General features: G+C 35.6%; 1 protein-coding gene across 7 annotated transcripts in view; it reads right to left on the minus strand.

Moving 5' to 3' along the window:
- Positions 1 to 1,574: 1,574 nt before the first annotated feature.
- LOC132260474 (RNA-binding protein Musashi homolog Rbp6) overlaps positions 1,575 to 24,601 on the minus strand; it is a 65,490-nt gene continuing 42,463 nt past the window's right edge. For 5 of the 7 annotated variants that reach the window (XM_059758601.1, XM_059758604.1, XM_059758605.1 and 2 more), the window contains 5 exons: positions 23,439 to 23,471; positions 22,474 to 22,557; positions 13,818 to 13,883; positions 12,624 to 12,856; positions 1,575 to 12,194 (listed from right to left, as the gene is read on the minus strand). In XM_059758601.1, coding sequence (XP_059614584.1) covers positions 12,135 to 12,194; positions 12,624 to 12,856; positions 13,818 to 13,883; positions 22,474 to 22,557; positions 23,439 to 23,471 — 476 coding nt within the window. In that variant the 3' untranslated portion in view covers positions 1,575 to 12,134. The remainder of the gene's footprint in view (positions 12,195 to 12,623; positions 12,857 to 13,817; positions 13,884 to 22,473; positions 22,558 to 23,438; positions 23,472 to 24,601) is intronic. The other 2 variants (XM_059758602.1, XM_059758603.1) reach the window with 2 other exon arrangements.

Below are 24,601 nucleotides of genomic sequence, written 5' to 3' on the forward strand. Positions count from 1 at the left end.
TGTCGCGCTTCACGAAATTGAGCCTGCACGGGAGAAAATCCGCAGGTACCCGCACATCATCAGCACACAAAGTGCGAAAATTCCCTGGAGGAAGTGAGATAAGAAAGCGGCACACATCTTCTGATTAATGACTCGAGCCACCCACTTTGGGTTGTGTGCGCCCGTCGAGGAAATCTCGCACCCAGGATTTCCACTCCAGTTTTCGGGGCTCTTCTTCCGTCTCTCATTCTCAGGGGCACACGCCATTTTCCCAGAATTCTCTCACACATTGTGCAAAATTTTGTGTATGTGACAATTTATTAGTACTAAATTTATATGGGCATTGAAAATTTATCTAATAGTGGATTGACCTTTTATTCGTCCACATTATGGCTTCCGCAAAGAGTGAAAATTTACATTTTAAACTTAAAAAGATATAATACTTTGATTTATTGCACTAGTATGGATCACAATTGTCGCAAATGACTGTGTAATTTATTATTTAGGACAATACATTGTGTGATGTAGTTTCATGAATTTAGATAAAATGCGGTTGTTGGTTCAAATATGAAGAAGTGGCACAATTTTATGATTTTGCAGTGAGAAAATAGCCTTAAGAGTTAAATGATTTCTTTCGTTTGGAGCCTGAGTATCGTACCACTTGAAATATGTCATCTTAGTTTATGTGTTAAATATGAAAGTCTTTTGTTCAGCGGTATAAATTTGACTGCCTTCTGACTACACAGATTATTATGAAATGGTTTCTATGAATAGAATTCTCAGTTTTATTCAAAATTCAGACTGTAAAGTATGAGTTATGCTGGTTTAATCTGCTCCAAATTTGACCTCATTTACCCAACACCAAAAACGTATTAGCCAAATCCTTCTAGATTTAGAGTTTCAGATCGATTTGAATTGAGTAGAGAATCTTTTTGGGTCCAAACTTACTTCATTCATGCAGTCCTTAAATTTGCAGTCAACTTCTGGTATCAATCGCGTCAATCTTCAATGGTTAATTAATATTCACAGACAGGAAGTGAGGCTTCGCCGCCAATCTCTCGCAATCTCTGAGCATGCACAAGTGTCAAGTGTGCGCCCCAAATGCACCTCAGCCGGCTCTGTATTACAGAAGTGGCTCGAGAGATCAAGGCAAGGAATGACCGGGAAGGAATCCATGGCGGGGATGATGCGGGATTTGTGCTGAGACACCCTCTCGTCGTAATTATTCCACCCTCATTTCGCCGAAGCTGAGTCAGTCATTTGCGTCCCATTGAAAAGGGGGCGACCTTTCGTTGTTTCATCTCCTGACACGTCTCGCAACTTGAATATTCCACTCGAGTTGGTATTCGTCAACTCCTTGGGTGGCAGTGGGAGGGTTTTGCATTTTAAATCAGTGAGACACCTCAGTGGGAAAATAATGACGGCACTGAATGCAAGGGATCCTTTTGTGTCCCAGGCGAGCATCTTCAGAGGACTCCACACGCCAAATTTATGGCATGCATTTTGGTGTGTCTTGATGGTGATAATGCTCCTCAAGAGCTCACGATCTTACCTTGGAAATCAGCCTCCAAATTGGCGAGGAAAACCCAAATGAATTCTTTATAGGGTTCTTTATTTCTTGTTTCATCTTATGTACATTGTACAATTATTTTATGTATACATCCATCACACATTCATAATAATATTTCATGTATTTCATTAAAATTTTATTTAATTGTTTTATAATTTCTCCTCTTGTCTTCCACATTTTCTTTCTTTAAAATTAATTTAAGACTATTCTTTTCCACAATCTTCCACCGACTTGGTGTCTTTGCCATTACGAGATTAATCCATTTTTTAGTAAATATTCTTTTCATCATAAATTTTTATGGTTAAAGAGTCCTAAAATAAAGAAATTGTATTCGTGAGTGGCGAGTTTCATCTTAATTTCACTGTATAATTTCTCCCATTCTACTTCTCTGCTTATTTTCTCATAGTGTTATGTTCTTCCTCGTGTTCTCACTTCCCAAGGGTTGGTTTTTCATCTCTCCTTCTAAACTGTGTAAAAAGCGCCCTTGTTGGTGAAAATGGTATTTCATTTCATTCCTTTTCTTTTAGAGTAAATAAATCTACATTAGAATGATTAAATAATTGTTCCTTAAATACGTATTTCATCTTTTCTATATCATATTTTCTTCTTTATCTATAAAGTGTAGATAAAATTCGGTGAAGTGTAATGAGTTGATGTCGAACATTTTATCAGTTTCTTATCATTTTGGATGGGGTGAAAAATGGGCGGGAAATGGAAGGGAATTTGATGTGAGTTCGTCAAAAAGGGTGGTTATCATTGCTTCTCTACATTCTTTTAGCTTTGCATCACTTTCAGACTGATCACGTCATTTCCTAATGTGTTTAAGGGTTCTTTTTGGAACTTCGGTATGAGCACGATGTTAAAAAAAAGTGTTTCGATTACAGTATTGAAAAACTCAAAAAGGTCTCATTTCATAGTCAGGTGAATTTTTGTGTTTGCTCAAGATGTTTTTTCAATTTCTGTTTGTGTGTAAATTTCCTCAGTATTTTTTTGTATTTGTTCTTGTTATTTATTATATTCTTGACTATTTTTAAATATATCTTCTTAAATAGGTAGCTTGTCCTCCTCACATCTGTCACAATCGTCTATTACAGTGATTTTCATTTTTATTTTCATTTCAAAATTCTTTTACACTGCAAGGGATCATTTTTCATCATATTTTTCAACATGTATTTAATATGTAATTGTCTTAAAATTTAAATATTCTTTTTATGTATTTTTCTCCGCGGGTTTTTCCACCTTTTATCTTCTTTTAATAATTGAATAAGAATTAATGTCAATATTTTTGTTCATTTTTTAATTCATTTTATTTTCTCATTTCTTTTCAATATAGTTTAATAATAATAGATATATTTTCTTACTAATTCATAAATATAGTGTTTATTCTTAATTTCTTCTCTTTCTTCTGTCCCATCGTCTTAATAATATTGTTAAATACCTTTTCAAAGCTTTTCATGTACAGTTAATATAATGTATTAATCTTTTATTTATTTCTTTTTTCCTTTAAATATATAATAATTTAATATATAATGTAATGTATATATAGAAAAATTTGTGTGGTTATTGCTTTTACTTTCTTTTCATTTCATTTTTTCACCATCTTCATCCTCGTCTATAATGTAAATCTTATAAATGTGATGTTTTTCTCACTTCATAATTTTTATTTCTTCATCATAATAACATTTTCTCCTCCTACAGGATTCTGTGGTTGTTGTCTTACATCTTGTTATCAAATGCTCGAATATCATGTAGTTTTTCATTATTTCGTAAACTTAAAAAATATTGTGTTACATCTTAATGTTGGTGGACTCTGAAAAATATTGCGTAAAGAGTCGCTGATTTTTTATATGTTTTAATCTATTTTTTTTTTTGAAAGTTCGAGTAATGTTTAAAAAGAACATTTTTTCGTATATATAAAAATGTTTTACTTGTTGTTAAACCTGTAATGAATTTTATTTCTCATTTTTCCACGTAAAAATAATGTATTATGATTTTTTCCGCTTTTTTAGCTTAAGATCAATAGGGACTGCTTTTAAATAAAATTTAAGGAGGAGAAGAAATGAGAGGAAATTTTTTTAATACTTTTCTTTGTCTTTTCAATTTTATATTAAATCCGTACAACTTGTTATGCAATCCATCATTTTTCTCGCTATGTAACTTAAGTTCATCTTGTTCTTCACCATTTATGCTTATTAAGTTTTTATATGTTACGCACATAGAATTTGGGTGGGTGGGTTTAAAAAAAGAACCTTACAATATCAACTAATAAAGATTTTCTATTTGTTGATTACTCATTTAACTTTTAGTGCGATTCTTTCTTCTACTCTGTCGCGCTCACCTTTATCATTTCACTGGGTTCCGTTCATTCTGTCTCAATTTTGAGGACAGGTGATATTAACTTAAATGTAACGCAATGTTAAATAACTACACATAAATATAACTGCATATAGTACAATTATTAAAGTAGGGGTATACATTTTATTTATCAATTAGACAATATTGTGCCGATGGAAGGTGAATGGAAATTCTACTGTTTTCACAGAAATATTCCATCCGTTCCATCTGGTTTTTCACCTCATTTTTTAGCTAGTACCATCTTAATTTCTTTCTTCCGATTCTCAATAGTTTTGTTTTTTTTCTTATTTGGTATTAAAAATGATTTTATTTACACATAGTATTAGTGAGTGAGTCACATCACAAAAATTTCCTTCATTCGTTTCTCTTTTTATTTTTCGAAATAATAACCGTCTCCAATTGTGTGTTTTTGAGAAGAATTCATGGCAATTATGTCTTGCAAATTTACCTCTTCTCTTGCGTGATGGTTTTTTTGGAGGGAAAATTCGGGATTGACAGGAGGAAAACAATGGGAAAATAGGGGAGTGGAAAAAGAAGTATTTCGGGGAGAGCACAATGAAAGCCTCCGGCTGGGCTTTTCCGTCATTTCAAGGGTGAACTTCTGTCCATGTTCTTCCGCTTTTCTCCACACCCACCATCATCGGCTCATTGTGCTTTTGATTGAAGGACCATTTTATTGCATTATTTGCTGATTTTTCTGTCGTTTCGTGCTGCTTCACCTTCAAATCGATTTTCTTTCCATTTTATGTCGCTCACGTTTAAATCTCTTTCTTCATGGCATTTTTTCGTACCATTTCACCATCATGTTTTCACTTCTTTATTTCTTTTTTAGTAATATAGTATAAGGCCCATGACACGGAGATATCAATAATTTATAATAAGTACATATTTTTATACTTTTCAACTACATTTTTTTCTCACTAAAATAAGGTTTGGATTTCATATTGAAATAAGACATTTTTCCATCATTTTAAAGAAGTATTTTTATACTCAGTTTCATTCCACTATCAAATACGAATATAAATTTAATATTGTCGAGATTTTTTAAATGTTACATATTCATGCCTTTCACTTCGCCTTCATGTTTAATTGTAATGTCATTCAATAGTTCATCGTCCTTTAAATATTTACATGCAACGTTAATTGGTTTTTCCCGTTCTCTATCAAAAAATAGACCATCCAAATTCATCTTCTCTTGTGGGAAATGCAGTGTTATCCGGTGTTGTTGTTATGCATGGAACAAAAAGTTTGGAGGATAGATTTTGGTGAAAAGAACATGTTTTCCCTCCTCTGGTAATTTTTTTCTTCTTCATTTATCTAAAAAGTATTACTCCTAATTGTTAATATGGATACAATTTTATTTTGTAATGGTGGAAAATACAATTTTGAGGCAAGGTTTTCTCCATTTAACGGGATTTAGTTATTCAAAAATCCTCCTCGAAAAACATCATGTTCGGTGTAGTTCTATTAAAGCTGCATCCCTCGAAAGCGTCTCAAAGATTTAAGCTCTGTCTAATTATTCCCTTTGTGAAGGTGTTTCACATTAAATGTCACCGATATTCAACGAAAGGAGAACTGAGGTTGGAAAAAGGTGTGGTTTTTTCTAGAGAAAACTGCCCCAAAATCGCAATTTTTAACATTGTGAGTCATATTTTCCTAAGAGAAACTGAAGGAAATATGGTAAAGTCAACATGGATACATTGTAGCCTCAACAGAAAGCTTTGTATTATCTATTTTTTTTCTTCAAATTTGGGTGGAAAAGACCAACTGATAATATTTATTTACACATTTACACATATTAAGATATGTTTGATCATACTTTTATCATAATATTATCTCAATTTATAGTTTCATAATTTCTTTTTCTTCATTTTAAATATGAAAGTTGTACCTAAAGTACTAATATAACCTTACAAAGAAGTTTCACGTGATGTTAAGGCCGGGATTTATTCATATTATTAAATTTTACCATTCATTTAAAGGTTTCATGTTTTCTTATTGTTTTATCATAAAATCCACTATTTTATAAATACTTCCTCTGTGAAAGATTTTTCACTATTCAACTCAGTTGGTGTTTTTACTCCATACACCTTTTTCCATAATATATTTTTGTCTAATTAGTTAAAAATTACGTAAAAAGGGTTTGAAAGTATAGATGAAAAAACTAAGTATAAAAAAGAAGAAAAATAGTTGAAACAACAAAAAAGGAGTTTCTTAAAGTGGTAAATTCTATGTTATCAATAAATTGACATTGGAGCGATTTCATTGCATTTCAAGATTTTCTATCGATATTAATTTGATATTCTTCACTTTTTTGGTACAAAGAATTCATCTCGAAATAAACATTTCTTTTGGCATAATCCGTTTCATTCCTGTCATCGACGGAGTTTGTGTGAAAAAATGTAACAAATGAATTATATTAAGTCTCGAATTTTACCATTTTCATCATTTTTTTTCTTATTACTTTGTCACTAAATTTTACCCTGTATTTAGTTCTTCTTTTAACTTTTCTTCGTTTACTTTTTTTATAATAGTTTTTTTTGATTTCTAGGAAAATGAAAATTAATGGAAAACAATACTGATTTGTTATAATCGCAAAGCCTCGTAGTGTTGAGATTGCAAATCAAGATTTTTCTGTGTGATTTAGGCTTTCAAATCAAGATTTTTATCCGTGTTATTTACAATTTCTATTGAACCAAGTGTTGTTTTTTGCTCGCTGTAGGGCCGATTTTTGGCAAATAACTGTCCTTATATTCGGATTTATTGAACTATCTAAAGAGACACAAATTTAACATTATATTAGAGACAAATTGATAAATTTTGTCAAAGTCGATTCTTTTGATTGGTTTTTTTTCAAAAATTTCCAATACAATTTAACCTACTGTAAATGAGAAAAGAAACAAATGTGAGGATTAAATGTCAAAGAAAACTATTAAAAAACTAATATTTTTGATTTATCAATAATTTGATTTTTTATCTAAAAGTATTTTTACTTTCATCCATATTTTTTGGAAAAAGTGATTCTTTATTTCTCAAAATTTGGGAAGCTTTCAAGATTTTCATCATATTTTCAGTGTGAATTTCTCATTAAAATTTCCATTATTTTATTAGGACGGGACAGGGGGAAAGGAATAAACTTCATTTAACCCTATTTTTCTTGTAGTTGTGACGCAAAAAAGTGATTTCTTCTCATTTATATATAATAATATATTACTTTATTAAAAATTTCTCCTCTTCATATCATATTTTAGGATTATGTACAAAGTGTCTGTATATTTGACAATACACACACAAAAAACCTTTATTTATACAGGAATTTTATTTTACATTATACCAATTTGTTTAATTGACCTATTTAAATTGATTTTTATCTCCTGTCAAAAGTGTTTCTTTTGACATCCATTAGAGCGCTGCTCTTCCATTTCTTCCACGTTTTATGAGTAAAAATCGTTTATCTCAATCCTATATTGACTCTTTTATTACCATTTAAGATTTAGTTTATAGGTTTATAAACGGAAATGGGAAAACTTTGCTCACAAGTGACAAGATTGACAGCTTTACTTACACCATCTTGGCAGCCAAGAAAGCCATATTGGGTGAAGTTGGCGTCGAGTCAATTTAGTCGCACTTCCTCTTTCTAACTATTCTGGCATTGTCGATCTAACAATGCGCTTTTCTCGCAGTACCCAAACGAAAAGACCTCTTCATGCGCGTAATGCGAAAGGAAAAAGAAAATGCATACCGAATGAATTCGTGAGGATCTTTTGTCTGTGTTGTCTTCGCCATTTGTGCAAAACATGGCGAAGGGTGAGCATAAGTAATTATGAGAGTCTCGAGTGTTTTCCATTAACAGTTTGTATACTACAGGGTGATACACTGATGGCGTTGTCGATGCTCTTTAGCCCGGGAACAGATTTTTAAAGCACTATTTATCAGCTAAAACCTATGACATTTAAACTTCCACTGCGCGGCCACTAAAATATTTGAATTATTTAGTAATCATGTTTATCATTTCAAAAATGGTTCTTTTATATCTTCTTGTATTGCTTCTTAAAATCAGTCTGTGCGAATTCTACACGCAAAAAAGATTAATATGTCTTCCATCTCATGCTTTTCCTTTCCCTCGAAAATATGATGGCCATATTTTCTGCTGAATCTCCTGCTGGCTCCTCAGCATTTTTCATCTTTGCTACATACTTCTTGTACTTGAAAGAATAAATTGCTAACATGTCCATCGAGGGTGATTGTTGAAATGACGAAAAAAATGCGGGGAAGAGGAAAAAATCAATGACAAAGAGATTTCCTCGTGTGTGTGTGTGTATGAGAAAAAGCGAAAATAATTTATAACGTTTGAGGATGTGGAGATCTTTTTTTCAAGTGTCTCTTCTTGCTCATACGTTTTTTGTGCCATCAACACTGTCTCATTTGACAAAATACCCACAAAATGAGCTTTTTTCAGACACTCTCCTCCTCACTATTAGCTACCAATAAATTTTCTTTCTGGTCTCAACTCCAGAAGAGCTTTCCCAGCGGCTTTTCCCCCTCCCTTCAGACTGCTCCTTATCTTTGTTCACAGCGTAAAGCTTTTCGTGGAAATTCATCCTCTGGCAATTTGATGGATAAAATTGCAAGTTTAACGAATACACATGAAATCATCTCAGCTTTCATTTCATTATTTCATTCCTTGCTCGGTCGGTGCAACTTTTCAGCACAATTCAATTATTTTATCCCTCCTCCGCGCGCGATGTCAATGGCAAAGTTTTATACCGTCGGAAAGTCCGTGATAAGATTGGTCTAATTAAAAATAAATGTGCAGAAAAAGCTGTGTTGATTTTCTCTCCGCCTTTGAGGGATTTTTCCGTCACGAATATTGACGGGATTGCGTGGGAAAATTGATGAGACCAGAAAGAGAGGATGGAATTGCACTTTTCCAGGGATTTCCTTAAGCCACACTCGGATTGAGGAGCTACACAGTTCAAACTAAGGATTCTTGGTGACATCCAAATGGCATTTCCACAGAAAGCTCTCGCTGTGCTTAACATCAAAGTATATCTTTTGATTTTTCCCTTCACTTCATGGGTGCTTTTTGTGTTGAATTGTATAGGGCTTGTGAAAGCTTTGCGAAGCGTGTGCGGGTTGAAAACACATCATAGATATCAATTTAACCTACAAATGGAATAGTTCCTCACTGTATTTCCTCATTTTTTTGTTGTCCTTAAACTTACGGGCCCTCCTCACCCTCTATTCTTATAAAATAACCACGTTTTTGTTGTCTTCTCGAAATATTTAAAGCTGTTTTTCTTCCACGTGAATTAAGACAATTGTTCTTCATGTTTTAAAGGTATTGTAATGGTATTGTATATAATATAAAATGTTTTATTTATGTCCTCTTCTTTTGACTACTATCATAATCTTGTGTGTGGCCTTCATTTCATACAATTTCACCTCACCTATGCTTTACGTTCCCCTTCTCAATCTTCACTCCCACATAAAGTTAATTAGAAACGTTTTTATTGCAAAAATTTCATCTCTATCCTAAAGTACTACTTATATTTCCTTCTTATAATTTCATGGGTGTGTATGTGTGGTTTTTTTCATCTGTACTAGATTGAATTTTCACCGTCTGTCTAGTCGAAAACCTTCTCATCAAAATCTCAAACGGCCCTTCTGTAGGTTTCTTGAGGAGCTGTCGTCAAAAGCTCGCGCTGAGCGTGATTATCCTCACGGCTGTCATTTTTTAGGATTCTCAGGGAAGAAAAAGTGTGAGAAAGCACGAGCTTTTGTCAATAATCTGAGGAAAAATATTGAATCTCTCAATTTATGAAATGTCTCTCTCCCAATAGAGCTTCTCACCATTTTCATTTAATAGCTATCATAAACATTAGAACCATGTAAGTTTTTTTTCATTCATCTTCATAATTAATTTTATTCTTCATTATTCACTATGATCATTTTAATTGTATTCAATATAGAGTGAATTGTGATGTTTAATATATATTTGATTAAAAAGTATTGTTTGAGAATCACACTCAAATGAATATTTTCTCAATTTATTTTTAAATATTTCTTCTTTTTTTCAATATTGTCGCATTTTAGTGGATAAAAAACCTTTGGTAAGTATTTTTTGAGAGCTTTGCAAATAACTCAATGGAAAGATCAAAAAAGTGAAAAGTACATTTGATTTTTCAGTCCACTGAAAAGGCAATAAAGGAGGATTCTAACTCAAATGTAAATTCTAACTCACAGTGCGGACAACAAGAAAACGTGTCCTTAAGCCAATTCATAATATTTTTATCGTGAGAAATAAATTTTCGATGAACAAAAATAACATTAATTGCTTTCATTTCTTTACATTTAAGTTTTTTAATCTTCTTCGTTTAGTTTCACCTCCTGTTTTTACTCTCATCTTAACAATAACAAATACATTTTTTTTTTTTGTAATAACTACTTTGAGTCCTTTTGGGGCTCTTTCATCAGCTTCCCATCGAGTTTATCATCATCGTCGATAAAATAAATTGCATTATGACCTCTTCTCCCAAAGTGTTGATCTTCATTTTTTATTTGCTTTTTAAAAACTACTTAAAACTCCTAAAATGTCTCTCAAATTCTTTTCTTTATGTGAAAATGTAAAAAAGTTGGTACGTTTTTTCTTCATTATTCATTTCTGTTTAAGAGAAAATTATTAGAGTCTCTTATTGCTTCAAATTTTACACCACTATTTAGTTTGAAATGAAAGAATCCTTTAGGCGCCTCTCGTCGTTCTCTCCAAAAGGGAAGGGATATCTGAAGGTCATTCATAAGATTTTTTCAAGGTTTCCTCACCGTCCATTTACCTTTCATTAGAATCAGAATTTTTATGGCTGCTGAAAGGAGATGTTTGGCGTTGCTTCAAAAAATCTCCATTCAGAAGCCTAGAAAAGTTCCGTATTTTATGTTATAAAATGGAAATTTATCTACAGAGAGTGTTTCTTTTCAATATTCATTCTCCTTAACCTTAGAAATAAGGGATTTCAAATTAAAAAAAAATGTGAGTTTTATCTCTTAAGAATTACACAATCTTTCATCTTTTCTTTCCAATGAAGTGGGTATTTTATATGAGTGCGCATAAGAGAATAAGACCAAGTGTTTTATGTTCTTTTGGCTTATTTTTATCAAAATATACCTTTTCACTTATAAATAGTTTTTATTACTGCCTATTAATTGTAATGCCTCAATTAGCTCTCATCTTCACCTCGCTTCCCATTAAATCCTCCGCCTCTGTGTGTTATGTACAACTTTTTGAGGAAATTAAGAAATAAAAGAGGATTGCAGGACGTCCCGAAGGGGTAATGAGGCGAACGTACAGTCCCTCTGTGGGACTTGTCAATCGGACAGAGGGACTCTCAAGCTCATCCACTGAGGGATCGAAGCTGTCTCGAAAATTACATTACAGTGACAATCATGGTATTATTTCCCAAATGGAAGGTTGCATTACAGGGACTATCCGTTCATAGCTCGAGGAGTGATATAAAAATAAGATTTGTGTCGTGCTATCACGTGAATTGTGAGGATTATCAATGATTAACTTACAAATACGATGACCTCTGCAATTATTCCATGTTCATTGCAAAGATTTCCATGTCTCTTGGTATTCCTTTCTCCAAACTCCCTCTTCATTATTAATTTTAATTAATAAGTAATGTATATGAATATTACAATTAATTACTTCATTGTTCTCCGTCCACGGATTTTCATATTTCATTTTTGCAATATATATATTAATTATTACTTCTTCTTCACTTCTCTTGTCACTTTAAATATTTAATTTATTACTTCACCTCTCATTACTCCTTGTTCACTTTGTCTTGGGTTTCTTTTCTTATTTCTTAACCATTTTTTTTTTAGAGTTTTTGTGTTACTTTAGTAAATTTGTGTAGGTTGTTTGAACAAATACTGTTTCACCATCTCTTTTTCTGTCTGACGCAAAAAATTCCCTCTCTCGCCATAATTTTCTATCGTTCAAAAAAGACTCTTTATCTGCTTAATTCTTTCATCTAACCCCCTAAAATTCGACACAGTCGCGCAAAGTTTATCCATCGGTTTATGTTTTTCACTACAATTTTTGTTAGACACTTTGTGTTCTCTGGTAAAATTGCTCTCCCTACAGCCACTCGTCTTTTGTCTCAATGTTTGTGTGTGTTTCTTTCTCGCGATAGAGATCTTAAGAAGAAAAAATTGTTCTAGGACTTATTTAGTGGTAGCCGTTGGTAAAGGCGGCTGGAATTAGAGGTCCCTGAAACGTTTGAGAGATCTTTTAACGAAAACTGACGTGACGACCTAGAAGGGGCTATTATATTATGGGGGACTCAAACTGAGCATTTTCAAGTATTCGGCCTGATATTCGGTTTTATAGAGAGCAGTTAATCTTCAGAATGCAAAGCATTACAATCCCAGAAATGTATATAAAGAGACAGGCCGAAAGCATGTTTTACATCAAATTGATGTCATGATAATTTCTCGGATATACATATTCACGAAAACCAACAATTAGTTCTATTTTCAGAACAACTAGCAGTTAGTCATAATTCAAATTGACTATCCTTTGCTAACCTCATTGAGAGAATTCATCAAAAACTTCTGCACTCGTCCAATATTTGCAATGCAAACTATCTTAATGACAACCGTATGGGGAAAATGCTCAGCTGCGCCCTGCCCTGGGATCACGTGTATGTGTACTTACGGGGCTGTAGTTGAGCGGCGCACGGCTGACGGCGATGGCCGGGAAGCCGGACGGCTGGGGACTGGCCGCCTGGACGTATCCAACGCTATCGGCGCCGCTGGAGTTGTACATGTCGATGGTGGGGCCGGGGGAATTGGCGGGCGGGAAGCCGGTCCTGGTGGTGGCGGTGTGCGGCGATGCCGGCGGCCCAAAACCTTGGGCGGCTGCAGCGGCCGCCTGGTAGTTATTCATGACTGCAGAAGGCCAGAAAAGGAGGCAATTACTAGATGAGTCCTGCACTGTAGGTTTGACTGGCGAGAGGAGAGTTTTTCCTTGATTCTGAGTGTCTGGGCGAAAGGCGGGGTAAGCGAGGAAGTGGGTCAAGCAGGAAGGGCTTTGATATGATTAAATTAATGGTGAAAGGTATGGAAACAGTGAAGTGGGAAAAGGGTTTGATGAGATTTTTTCATGCTCAAAGTCATTGGAACACTGCGAAATGTTCTCCTAAAGTGCCCTCGTGAATTGAATGGAAGGGGAAGAGAAAAAAAGATCACGAGTATCGTGGAGTATCATCACCGGCTGTGTTAGACAGATTCAAGGCTACTTTAGTCACAGCACAACCTATACATAGTGTTTTTTCCAAAGAAGCTCCGTAACTGCGAAGACTGTTTATCTTAAAATTAGACTAATTGATCAATTTAGGTTGACGGAAGTGAGCTGTGAGTAAACAAGCCATTTCTCCTTGTGGACGGCTCACACACCCCACCGCCCTCTCGTGGCGGGTGGCCTCCTTTTCCTCAACCGCAGCGCTTCCTTTCGATTAAAAATGCACCACCGCCGGATTGTATTAGAGCTCTCGAGGCGGTTAATATTTGATTACATCCCGAAGGCTGATATTGGATTTTCCGCAGGAAAATTGACACGGCACAGGAGGTGGTTTTCTTCTTGTGGGTATGAGGAAAATCGACAGCACAATTAATTTTCCCGGTGACAGGGTGGAAAATGGGGAGATTTTTCATCATGGCCATGGAGAGGAAGTAATTAAGAGGAGTTGAGCAAAGTGGACAACGGCAGAGGTGAGGAAGACTTCCGGGGAAATCTCTGGGTAAATCCGCGTGGATTTCACATGAAATCCTTTGACTGCCACAGAGAGGCAAAAAAGAATGGGTGGAAGAAGAAATGGAGAACCAATTTCGGATGGACAAAAAAACTCACCAGAAAGCGCTTGAGTGAGAAGTGGTGTGTTGTTGTTTGGAGTGAGTTGGCCATTTGTTAGATCAACTGAAATGCACAGAAAATTGCCAAAATAAATTTGATGTCACAGGTTTTTAAATGCATTGCTTTTTCTGGTTTAAAGAATGATAAAAAAAAGAAACAAATCTCTATTTTGCGATATGGCATAAATTGGTATCATACGGAAAATAAACGTGTAAAAGATTACAACTCGCTGTTAGTCAAATATTTAAAATTGTATATATCGAAAAATAAACAACAAAGACATTCATTAGCTTAAATATATGTAATTGCTTTTTATATTAGCAAATGTTTGGCTCATCTCGTTACAAATTACAGAAAAGTTTCTCATGTTACTTTCATGAAATTTTCCTTGAAGTATCTTTTGACAGCTATCCGAATGTCAAATTTTAATTCAAATTTTAACAAATCGTCTTCTTTCCTTTTGATATTTACCACGCCCCACGAAAGGTCACAACCAAAAGCAAGAAAACGAAACAAACAATATAATTTGTGGTGGAAAAAGAAACCAAACGAATTCTGAGAGGAATCATTTGGGACAGAACACGAGGGAGAAAACACTCATGCAAATGATCTAATAAATTGTTATGTATTAATTTGGAGTCAATAAATTGTTTGCGTGACTGTGAATAGTTAGAGAGTCACCTGTGCCCATTTTTTTCGGAAAGGATCTCCCGATTGGGAAGGCCAAAGAAATTTATTGTTAGATATTAAACAATGAATTGACGATCTCTGTGCGTGAGAGCAAGAGCTCCAAGACATTTTCCAACCCGCAGGGTGAAAATAGACCGCCACAATTCCGGTCAAGAGTGGGTGTGTGTGTGTCCGGTGAAAAGGAAACTCTTCGTGACCCGATTTCTCACTGATAAGAGCATTTTTCTGCTCCTTCCGCTTGTCACTCACACTCTCAACAGCTCAGTGTGCCCGAAAATGTGGAACAGAAGGAATCACACGCTGCAAATTCGGGAGGATTTTGCAGAATTTCCGCAAATCATGCATTTAATGGCTTTCTAAAGTCCCATCGCCAGACTTGACTATAAATTTTAATGCTCTTATTGTGTGTTCTCAAGGGGAATTTGGCAAGAGTGAAAGGAAGTTACTAAGAGTCATTTGAATTTTCGTGTGTTTTTTCCAAGTTCTGGTGAGTGATTTTCAATTCTGGGCTATTACTTTCATTGCGATTGCAAGCCAGAGAATTTAGTCTGGGTAAATTGTGCACTATTTCCTCAATTTCTTTCTAAAAAATCATTAATTCTGAGCTCCTCGTGGAAAGGTCAATTTAATTCCATTTAGAGGTTTTCCATGGCTGAGATTGTCAATTTTTCAGCACACTCAAAATCCCAATGCGTTTCCATATTGATTGTTTGCCATTCCTGTATGTGAAAAAAGTTCGTTTTCCAGTCCTTCAAACAGTCGGGAGGTGCCAATGAGGGTTGGGAAATACTCTGTCAAGGCGGGGAGCTTCGGAATTTTTCACCGTCAACAGCGAAAATCAATAGTTGAGGGAGTCGACAAGTGATGCAATTTAGCACGTTCAATGTGCAGAAAGTTTTATTGATGTGCTAAATTAGCTAATGCCACTGCGAATCGATTGGCTGGCGGGTGGATGTGAGGGTGGCTGGTGAGCCTTGTGTGCATAATTCACCAGCCGAAGACATCGAGAGGAAATCAATTGCTCGAGCGAATATTGGCAATAAATATTTGAAGGAGTGGCGCAAGGGAAGCTCTCACGCTGGCGGAATTGTATTCCTTGTTTATTATTATCATTACAACTCCTTGAGAGATATGCGGTGCAGGGGAGCGAGAAGAGAGCCAGGGCAATCTCGGGTGGTGCAAAAATATAAAAATCGTACGCAAGATGTGGATGGAAAAGTTTACCGGCGCCACAAGTCTTTATGTTTGGTAGATTGTTGTTTTTGCTGCGAGACAGAGGAATTGATAGAGAATGAGGAGATACTTTTTATTCCTATACAATAACTTTCCACCCAACTTTCCCGCGTGCGCGCCTTTTGGGAAACCCCTCGCTATATTATATGGAAAACCGAGAAAGACTCACTCTCTCACTCACTCTGCACATTGTATTCCGGCCCCAGCACAAAAGACAGCCCCAAACCATCCACGGGAATTTCGCCGGGGAAACCACTACAAAGTGTAGGCGCGCAAATGACACGAGGCAAAAGGCACAATGAGCCTCTCTTTCAGATACGAATTGCCACCCCTTTTGCCCTTCCCCCAGCGTCACACCGCACTTCCATATTAGACTTGGGAGAAAACACCCGCGAGAGGATTGCGTTCGGGCAAAGTTTCTCCCAATTTTTCAACTTTCAAACTTGGGCAATTAATTGTGTCTTCAGAAAACTCTGAAGAGTCTCTCGCGTCAGGCTTTAATTGGCAACTAATAAAGGCACCCATTAGAGCTATTGTTTAAATGTTGTCTGATTGAAGCATATAGTTAGATGTTCTAATTCGTTTGAAAGTTTATTCAAATTGGACCAGTCAATCTTTTGCACTGTAAACCGTCTAAATTTATATTAAATCGAGTTCTAATCTACAAGGAACACATAAACTAGATAAAAAGTCGTGAAATCAAGAATCTATAAGTAAAGGGAAACGGTAAACTATGTTGAGAATATGTTACAAAACGGATCATGGCAGTACCATTGGTGTGAGCGTCACCAGCCAAATGTAAATATAGTTTTATTGTGCGATCGCCACTATTTTGACCTCATTGCGAAGTTCCCAAAATTTCTTCAATGAGGGGAATTTTTCGAGCAGGACTTCCATAAGTTTCGCGTTTAAGCCTTTCCCTCTGTTTCCATCATTTTTCACACATACACAAACGCGCCACCCTAGCTAAGCTTCGCCGTGGTTGAGAGGGAAAAGAAGGACGCGTCGAGGGAAAATCTCACAGTTGATGACGATGTGATATTTCACGACTTCCTCCTCATCCCAACGGAGTCCCACTCACATTGGGGGGAGCGGTGTGAAAATTACGAGAAATCGTATATGGGCGGTGTGGCAAAACCACCCCCGAGTCAATAAAAATCAATCAATTCCACCGATTTCGCATGCAGATGTTCAATGTCTCGGATATTTCACGTCTCGATATTACGTAAGAGATTTTAATATGCACTCCTGAGTGGGTGGGATTTCATATGTGACGCCGATATTCGATCCTCGCGGAATCGATGCCAAGATACAGCACAGAGGGCTTCTGGCACACTCAACATCTGACGCACCGCCCCGCCACAAAGCACAGCTCAGGCGAAGGGAATTCATATAAGTATTACATTTTTGTTTGTATACACATTTCTTCCGTATTTGCTATTAGAGGGAAATGGAAAAACATGTCAAAGTTTCATTGGCGGGGGATTCTTTTTTATCCCAGGGACAAAGTTGCTGCGGCAAAGAATTCACCACATATCTCGTGCCTCGGCTTTTTCCTCCCTCTCATGGCAAATTTAAACGGCTACAAAGGCTACCATATGATACACTTTTTGTTCATCTCCCTTTTACCAATGCATGGGCTTCGCAGCGCCAGAGTGGATCTTCTTTGTGGTTGAAGCGGAAGATTAATGATTCATGGGGATGATCTCAAAGTTGAGGGCGCATTTTTGCGCTTGATCCTTTGGCCCACTTTTCAGTCTGGAATCATAAGCTCCTCCCACTCCGTTGTCCCGCCCACAGGCAAGGAATTTTCATTGTACATTAAGTTTTATCTCCCACTTAAAAGCCAGTGACCGTTTCGTTACAAACTGCAGTAATTCGCTCTCTAAATGATCTCGTTGTCCGGCTATTTACTCCTTGAGCACTCTCAGCAGACAAGTGCCATTACTCAGGACATTACTGAGGATGCTTTCCCACACTTGAGAGCCCGCCAACGCGGGGATGCAGCATCGCACATATAATTATTCACCTCACAAGTTAACCCCTAATCTGTGTATTCTTTCGCGCTCGCTTAATCGTGCCGCGAAATAGTCGAAAATATGAGAATGTTGCGCTCCTCAACCTGTTAAGTGTAATTAAAATCTCCTGGGTAGTTGTGATGCGGCTGATATAATTGCTCTAATGTTGTTATGTTAATGAACATTGCCGTAGGGCTTCTGGCGTGAAAGCAGGGCGGAAAGCGGAGGGTTTGGCGGTAGTTTTCTTAACGGAATTGAGTGTTAAGTGACTCTGCGAGAGGCTAAAGAAATCCCGACACGGAAAATATTTACACGATGAGACTCTTTTTGTTGTCGTTGGCAAATACTTCAAGGAAAATTGTCAGAAAATAAACATGGCACTATGAAACACATGAAAAAGCTCCTAATGAGCTTTGATTGGATGTAACATAAAAATTGTCCTAAAAATCTATTTAAAGATAAATTTGCACGCATTTCACACAAAATATATAAAGTTTTTGATTATTCTGTATTAAGTACTCCTCATTGTCTCCTAAATCATCTAAAGTTTGTTAATGTCAGACGTATATTGACAACAGAAAAATCACTATAAAAGAAAAAGAAAAATTCCACAACAACTCTTGAGACAATTTGGACTAAAATTTTTCTTCAACTAACTTTCTATTCACTCCACATTGAGCCTAGTTTTTGGCCTTCGTCGTTACATTTCTTTTAATCTTTTTAGATCTATGTTTCTAGTCTATAGATTGAAAAAATATTACTTATAAATACTATAACAATTTATTAGCTCTCTTATCTGTGACTAAACTAAGTTTTAACCTGTTTCATTGTGATTGATGATTTGTGGTTCTATCTAGATATTGAAAAAAGGATTATCCACAAATTTAATGTCCAAAAATCTATAGAGAAATTTAAATCCGCATCGGGACTGATACATATTCAATTTAATTAAATGATATACTATTTATGTATCAGAGAGATAATAATAGTGAATAATGTGAAGTATTTACCATAATTCATTAATATTATATCCACAATATTAAAGAGGGAAGATAATTAGCAAGTATTCATGATGCACAAAACTTTTCCACCTATGATTATTATCTCTCTGATAATATCTAGCTTTCTAGTATAAATAGCTGTCACAATATAATTTCTCTCGCTTTTATCTAAAATACATCACATTTTAATTACTATATATAATTATGAAACAATCAGAGACGAAAGACCTTAATTACATCAAAAGGATATATGAAAAAAATAAAATAAATTCTCGCTCAATTCATCAAAGTAAAACCAAAATGTAAAAGAGGTAAAAAGTAGAAGATAAAGTTTTAGTACTCCCCATCTATGATCTCCATTCTTCACAGTCCTGACCTGACTTTCCCTAAAAAGAACCTGTTTTTCACTTGGCAAAAGATACACTTTTTGGCTTCACCCAAAGTATATTTCGATTATAGTTTTCCTTATCGTGTCTAAGATACATTTACATTGATATGGTTTTACAATATAATTGATTATTACAGAGCTTTCTTATCTCACTTAATTCTTATTTTCTTCTTAATGCTAAAAATATTTATTTATATAGAATAGACCATAGTTAATTTTTGTCACAGTATTTTATCGCTTTACTTTAACAAATATCAAAGATTTTCATATAACAAGTTAGATTTATGCTTTTATCTCATTTTCTTGACGGAGCGCATTGACTTTCATTTTTAAAAAATTAAAAAATATATTACAAAAGATTACTTTTCATATTTTCTTTTTTTTCAATGAGTTTTCATACCGATTAAAAATTTATTAAAATTCTTTGATCAACATTTAGTCACAATATTACAAAGCACCAAAAAAGTCACTTTGAAATTGAAAGTAAATTGGAGGAAAAAATTCGTTGTTCACACGATTTAAAATTATTTTTAAATCTCTGGCAGGATTTTTCCTCTGAACGTGTCTTTTTTCTTCTTTGAAATAAAAAAAAGCATTTTGTGAACAGCAGCGTTTCAAGAAAATATACAACAGTTTTTTCTTGGTTGATATCTTTTCCCTAAATTTAAAAACATGAGTTTACAACTCGTCGATTCGTTGTCAAGTATTTCGTTTATGCATGGCCAGAAATATATCTTATTTAGTGAATTGTCGTTTTATATCGCATATTTGTAACATTTATGATTGCACAGAACTGACATTTGATATTCCTCATAAGAATTTGTCTCAAAATTTTGTATACAGGATGCAAATGAAGAAAGGTAAAAGAAAAGCATAGAAAGAATAAAAAAGTGGCGGATTTATTAGGAAGTCGATGGCGTTGAAGGTATTAGATAGTCGCCCACGATGAATCTGTTCTCGGGCATAGAACCTAAGAGAGAATGGCGAAATCAGGAAAAAGAAGCGATACAGAAAAAAAGTGGGAAAACGAGGGAGCAAAATTATTCACAGAAAATTAGGTTTAGAGCAACCGCAAGATGGATTAACAAATAATTAGAAGAAAAACAGGATGGAAAATGAACAGCATGATTAGGGATGGCGACGAGCGTTGGCTGAGTCAGCAATTAGCGTGAGCGAGAATTTAGCCAGGGGGAAAAAGTATAATGAGAAATTGGAGTTGCCCAAAAATGCATTTTAATCATCTGAATGTGGTTGTTCTTCGTTCATCATTGCTCGACTTGAGCAATTTATCAGACTTGCAGGTTGGAATTGTGTGAAAGGTGAAATATTGATTTTCCATCAGCATTTCAACTGTGTCATTTGAATCACAAGCGGCGAATGAAGCTCCATTTAAGTGAAATGAGGCAAGTGCTTCCACATCGCAATTTTGTATTCTCGCTTACGTCTGCTCCTGACTCATTCAACCCCATGCATTCAATGTTGTTCTTCCAGGGTTTAATTCATTCTAAATTATTTAACAAGCTAACTTCCACTGAATTCCTGCAGTACTGCGATTTTTCTCAATTCTACATCAACTACACTTTCGTCATATTGGTTTGAGTGATATTTATTGTATGAATGGAGAATATTTCTCATTTGGTTTACACGGCTAAGATATCTAAGATATTAAACGCTACATTGAGATATCCTTTTTCTGGCTACATGGCAGATAAAAAGTCTCTGGGAATAATACTTCCTCTCGAAAATCACCCTAAAGTCTGTCTTAATTGCTTTTTCTCCATCTCAATCTACTGCCTTTATTAATCTCGGCTCAACTGACATTGTGCTTTAATTGCGAATTTATTAATCCTACACATTGGTTATTAATGCTACAATGATTCACATTGTGGCTTTCAGCCCACACGGAATCCAATCTCTCTGGGGGGCGGCGAAGCTTTCGGGAGGGTCGATGGAAAAAGCTCCGGAGAAAGTTTCATATTTCCATCAGATTTCCTCTCCTTCCGCAACTGTGTCGCCCGGGATGGAAAATTGCTTTCGATATTTTATGTGAAACATATCGGAAAACTTTCCCATAAGTATGTGCCTAATAGAGTGCTACACATGGAATTCCTCACTCGTTCAATGACTAAACTTTTCTATATTACCAACAATAATCTGCAACAGCGGGGGTGACACGCAATGGCATAGGGAAAGCCACACTTTTCGGAGCGGTTCTCACGGCGCCCAAAAACTAATGACATTCCAATGTGGCCTTCGTTGGATCTTAAAGTTATGCGCCTTTAATTGACTTCTGGGCATGAGGGGAAAAACCCCCAAAATCTCATAATGCTCCACGTCATGTTCGAGAAGGATTCATTTGCTCAGGATGACCGGAATAAATCACCATTGTTCTCCAGCTCACTTCCTCAGACAACACATACACACACACACACACTTGCTTTTCAGCATCAAAAGAGAAGAACCCCAGAATGACATATTTCAGGACATTCAATACACCCTTCAAGTCCTCTCGGACCGGAAGTATTGCTTGAGATTTATCATGATGTTTTGCTAGGACGTTTTGTGGTTGAAATTTTAGGAAATTCTGCAATCAAAACAACTCGGAGTTTGAAAATTTGTCTTGTTTAGACTTTTCGCTTACGGCAAAACTAAACTAACTAAAAATGTTTTATAACAAACCTTTTCACAATGGAGTATATTATTTTGAAATTCAAAATTTGAATATATGCTATTCTTAATATTTTTAGATATGGTCAACAACGTCTACACATAATTTGTGGAGCGTTCGCAACACTTAATTTTTGTCGAGTGACGCGATCGTGGTCAAGCTTAGAGAATATTCCATCTAAGTGACTCTCATTGCGTGTTCCACTTTCGCCTTTGATGCTGAATACAGTGTGTGTGTCCTGGAAATGGTGTCACCGTGATTAGTCCCGGTGGGACTCTTCCGGGTGCGCAAAACCACCGCGGGTCGCGGCGCCCTTCGCTTTTTCACACGCTTATCGCGCCGGGTAAATCTCTCGTGGGTTGACTAAATCGGGGGGCCTCGTAGACAATTGATTTAAATGGCTCTGTGGAAATTCCGCGCCTCCCCTCCGCTTTTTTGGGGTGGACAGCGCGCTTTTTTCACCATTAATTTCCACGCGAGCACGCGGCTGTTCACAAATGCAGCGAATTCGTGTGCGCTAAAATGCCGAGGGGGTCGAAGGAGTGGTGGTGATGGACGAAGGGGTGGCAGGAGGAGAGCAGGGGATGGAGTGGGTGGTGATTTATGTTGTGACTGTTACTGTAATAGTGGTGCAAAGTGGCCAAACTAAGGTTACCTGTCGGATAAGGTAGTCCAAAACTAGGATAGCCCGAATAGCCGCGTCCAGCGGCATATGCAGCGTACGCTGCTGCTGGGAAACCTGCAAAGACAAGCGAAGATGTTAGAACTCTCCTCTCAATAAGTAATTCCATAACTTATCACTTCTCCCACAGCGACACTTCATTCGATCCACCCTTCCTCACAAACCCTCGAGAAACTTTCGAGTATAGAAGCCAGGCAAAAGTTCTCGAGTGTGAGGAAGAGTGACGAAAAAAATGGCGAAATAAAAGAATATGATGAAGAAAATTGTTTAGGAGAAAAAATCAGGCATTGTGTGTGCCACAAGCAGAAATTAATGACTCCACTCTTTCTCCCATGAGATTTCGACCCCAAACATCTGCCGAGGCGAAGAAACTCCTCAGTTGCTCATCATGGAAAAAGGGCGGGTGAGAAATTTTAATGCTCAACTTAATTTATGGGGTTGACGCAGAAATTCGTGCTCTAATTGCGTCAATTTACTGAATTCTAACCATTAGTCTTGAGCATAAAGCGTGCAAGCTCGAAAGCGTTTACCCCAGGCTTTCATTAAGACTAACTCGATTAGGATTTTTGAACATATATTTCAGCACTACAATATAAAATTTCGCAGTTAACAATCCTAATGGCAAACACCACCCACAATATCGATTAGAATGACCGCGGGAAATGCGAAAGGATCCCATTTTTTCTACATTTAAGCAATTTACCTAATAATGGCAGCGAATTATTCTGCAATTTATATCGTGACCTCATGAAAAATGTGATTCTCAGCCTAGAGTTATTGAATCATCTCCTTCATCGCTAATGAGTTTACATGAATCGACAAAAATTCAGTCCATAAATTTGCCAAAACAGACGTTGATAAATTTGACATCGGATAATGAGGAGTTTCTTCGCTTCTTAGGTGCTAATCTTACCCCGTGAAATGCGTGTTACACTTACCATCGGGTAAAGTTCCCAGCGACCACATAAAATCTAAAAATGCAGAAAACAAAAAAACTCTGTCAATTTACTGCTTCAAAGCTTTTCGTTGGAAAATTCTTTTGAGGATCTTCCGAGTGTCTTTGTTTTCAATCCGATTTTTAAGGGCGTGGAAAAAGGTATGAAAACTCTCTAGTTTTAAAAATTGTTGACAAAAATTAAGAAAGAAAAATTCAATTGCGCATTCCGAGAATTTTGTGAAAAATCAACTAATATTATGTCAAGACAGTGTCTAAGTCTGTATAAAAATCTATGATCTATTCTACAACACAATAATAATATTTCACACCAATTATCATGATTTCTGCATTAAATGCAAGATAAATATTTTCGATAAATATATTTTTTTGATATATATTTTTAATATATATTGACTTTGCCAAAAATATGTCTTAAATACTCTTCACACTACCATTGAAGCTAAGGATTATATGTTATTTAGAAATACATGTAAAAAAGAAAAGTACACTACATCGACTCTTTTATATTAGTTCCTCTTAAATATCTTTTATCAAAGTTTTGCAGCTTGTCTGCCATGAACAAGTAATTGACTAAACATAAAATAAGATCTTCGCTATAATTGCACTCTTCTTTATATTACAGAGCGCAGTCACACCATCAAATCTAGTCTAGAAATACTATAGTTCATATGTATATATATATTTGTCAATCTAATGGTAGTTTTAATGTAAGAAAAATTCAGCTTTGGTTCTATTTACTCAGGAGTGTCGTCCAAAATTTTTTTTCACTATTTTGCAGTCTCTCCATCAGTAGCCACTCTATTCTTTCGATGATCTGCTCTAGAATTATCTCTTAATCTCACACAATTTAAAAGTATAAGTCAACGAATTATCTAAAGAGTAATATGTATAGCAAAGGAAATTCTTATTTTCTTTTGTAAAATCTAATATCTGTAAAAATTAGTATATTTTATTAAAATGTTCTTTAAATATCTGTAAAATTGACTAAATTAACTAAGCTTTCACAATTATTTGACTGCGTTTTTTTTCTTCATCTTGAACGGATTGTTTCTTGAGAAAATCAAAATCTACAGGAAATATTTTTGCAAATTGTTTAGATTCCTTCTTCTGAGCTAATTCCGAGACACTGATTCTTTTTGTTCG

Source organism: Phlebotomus argentipes, unplaced genomic scaffold (genome assembly GCF_947086385.1).
Source record: "Phlebotomus argentipes unplaced genomic scaffold, Phlebotomus argentipes genome assembly scaffold_18, whole genome shotgun sequence".
Taxonomy (NCBI): domain Eukaryota; kingdom Metazoa; phylum Arthropoda; class Insecta; order Diptera; family Psychodidae; genus Phlebotomus; species Phlebotomus argentipes.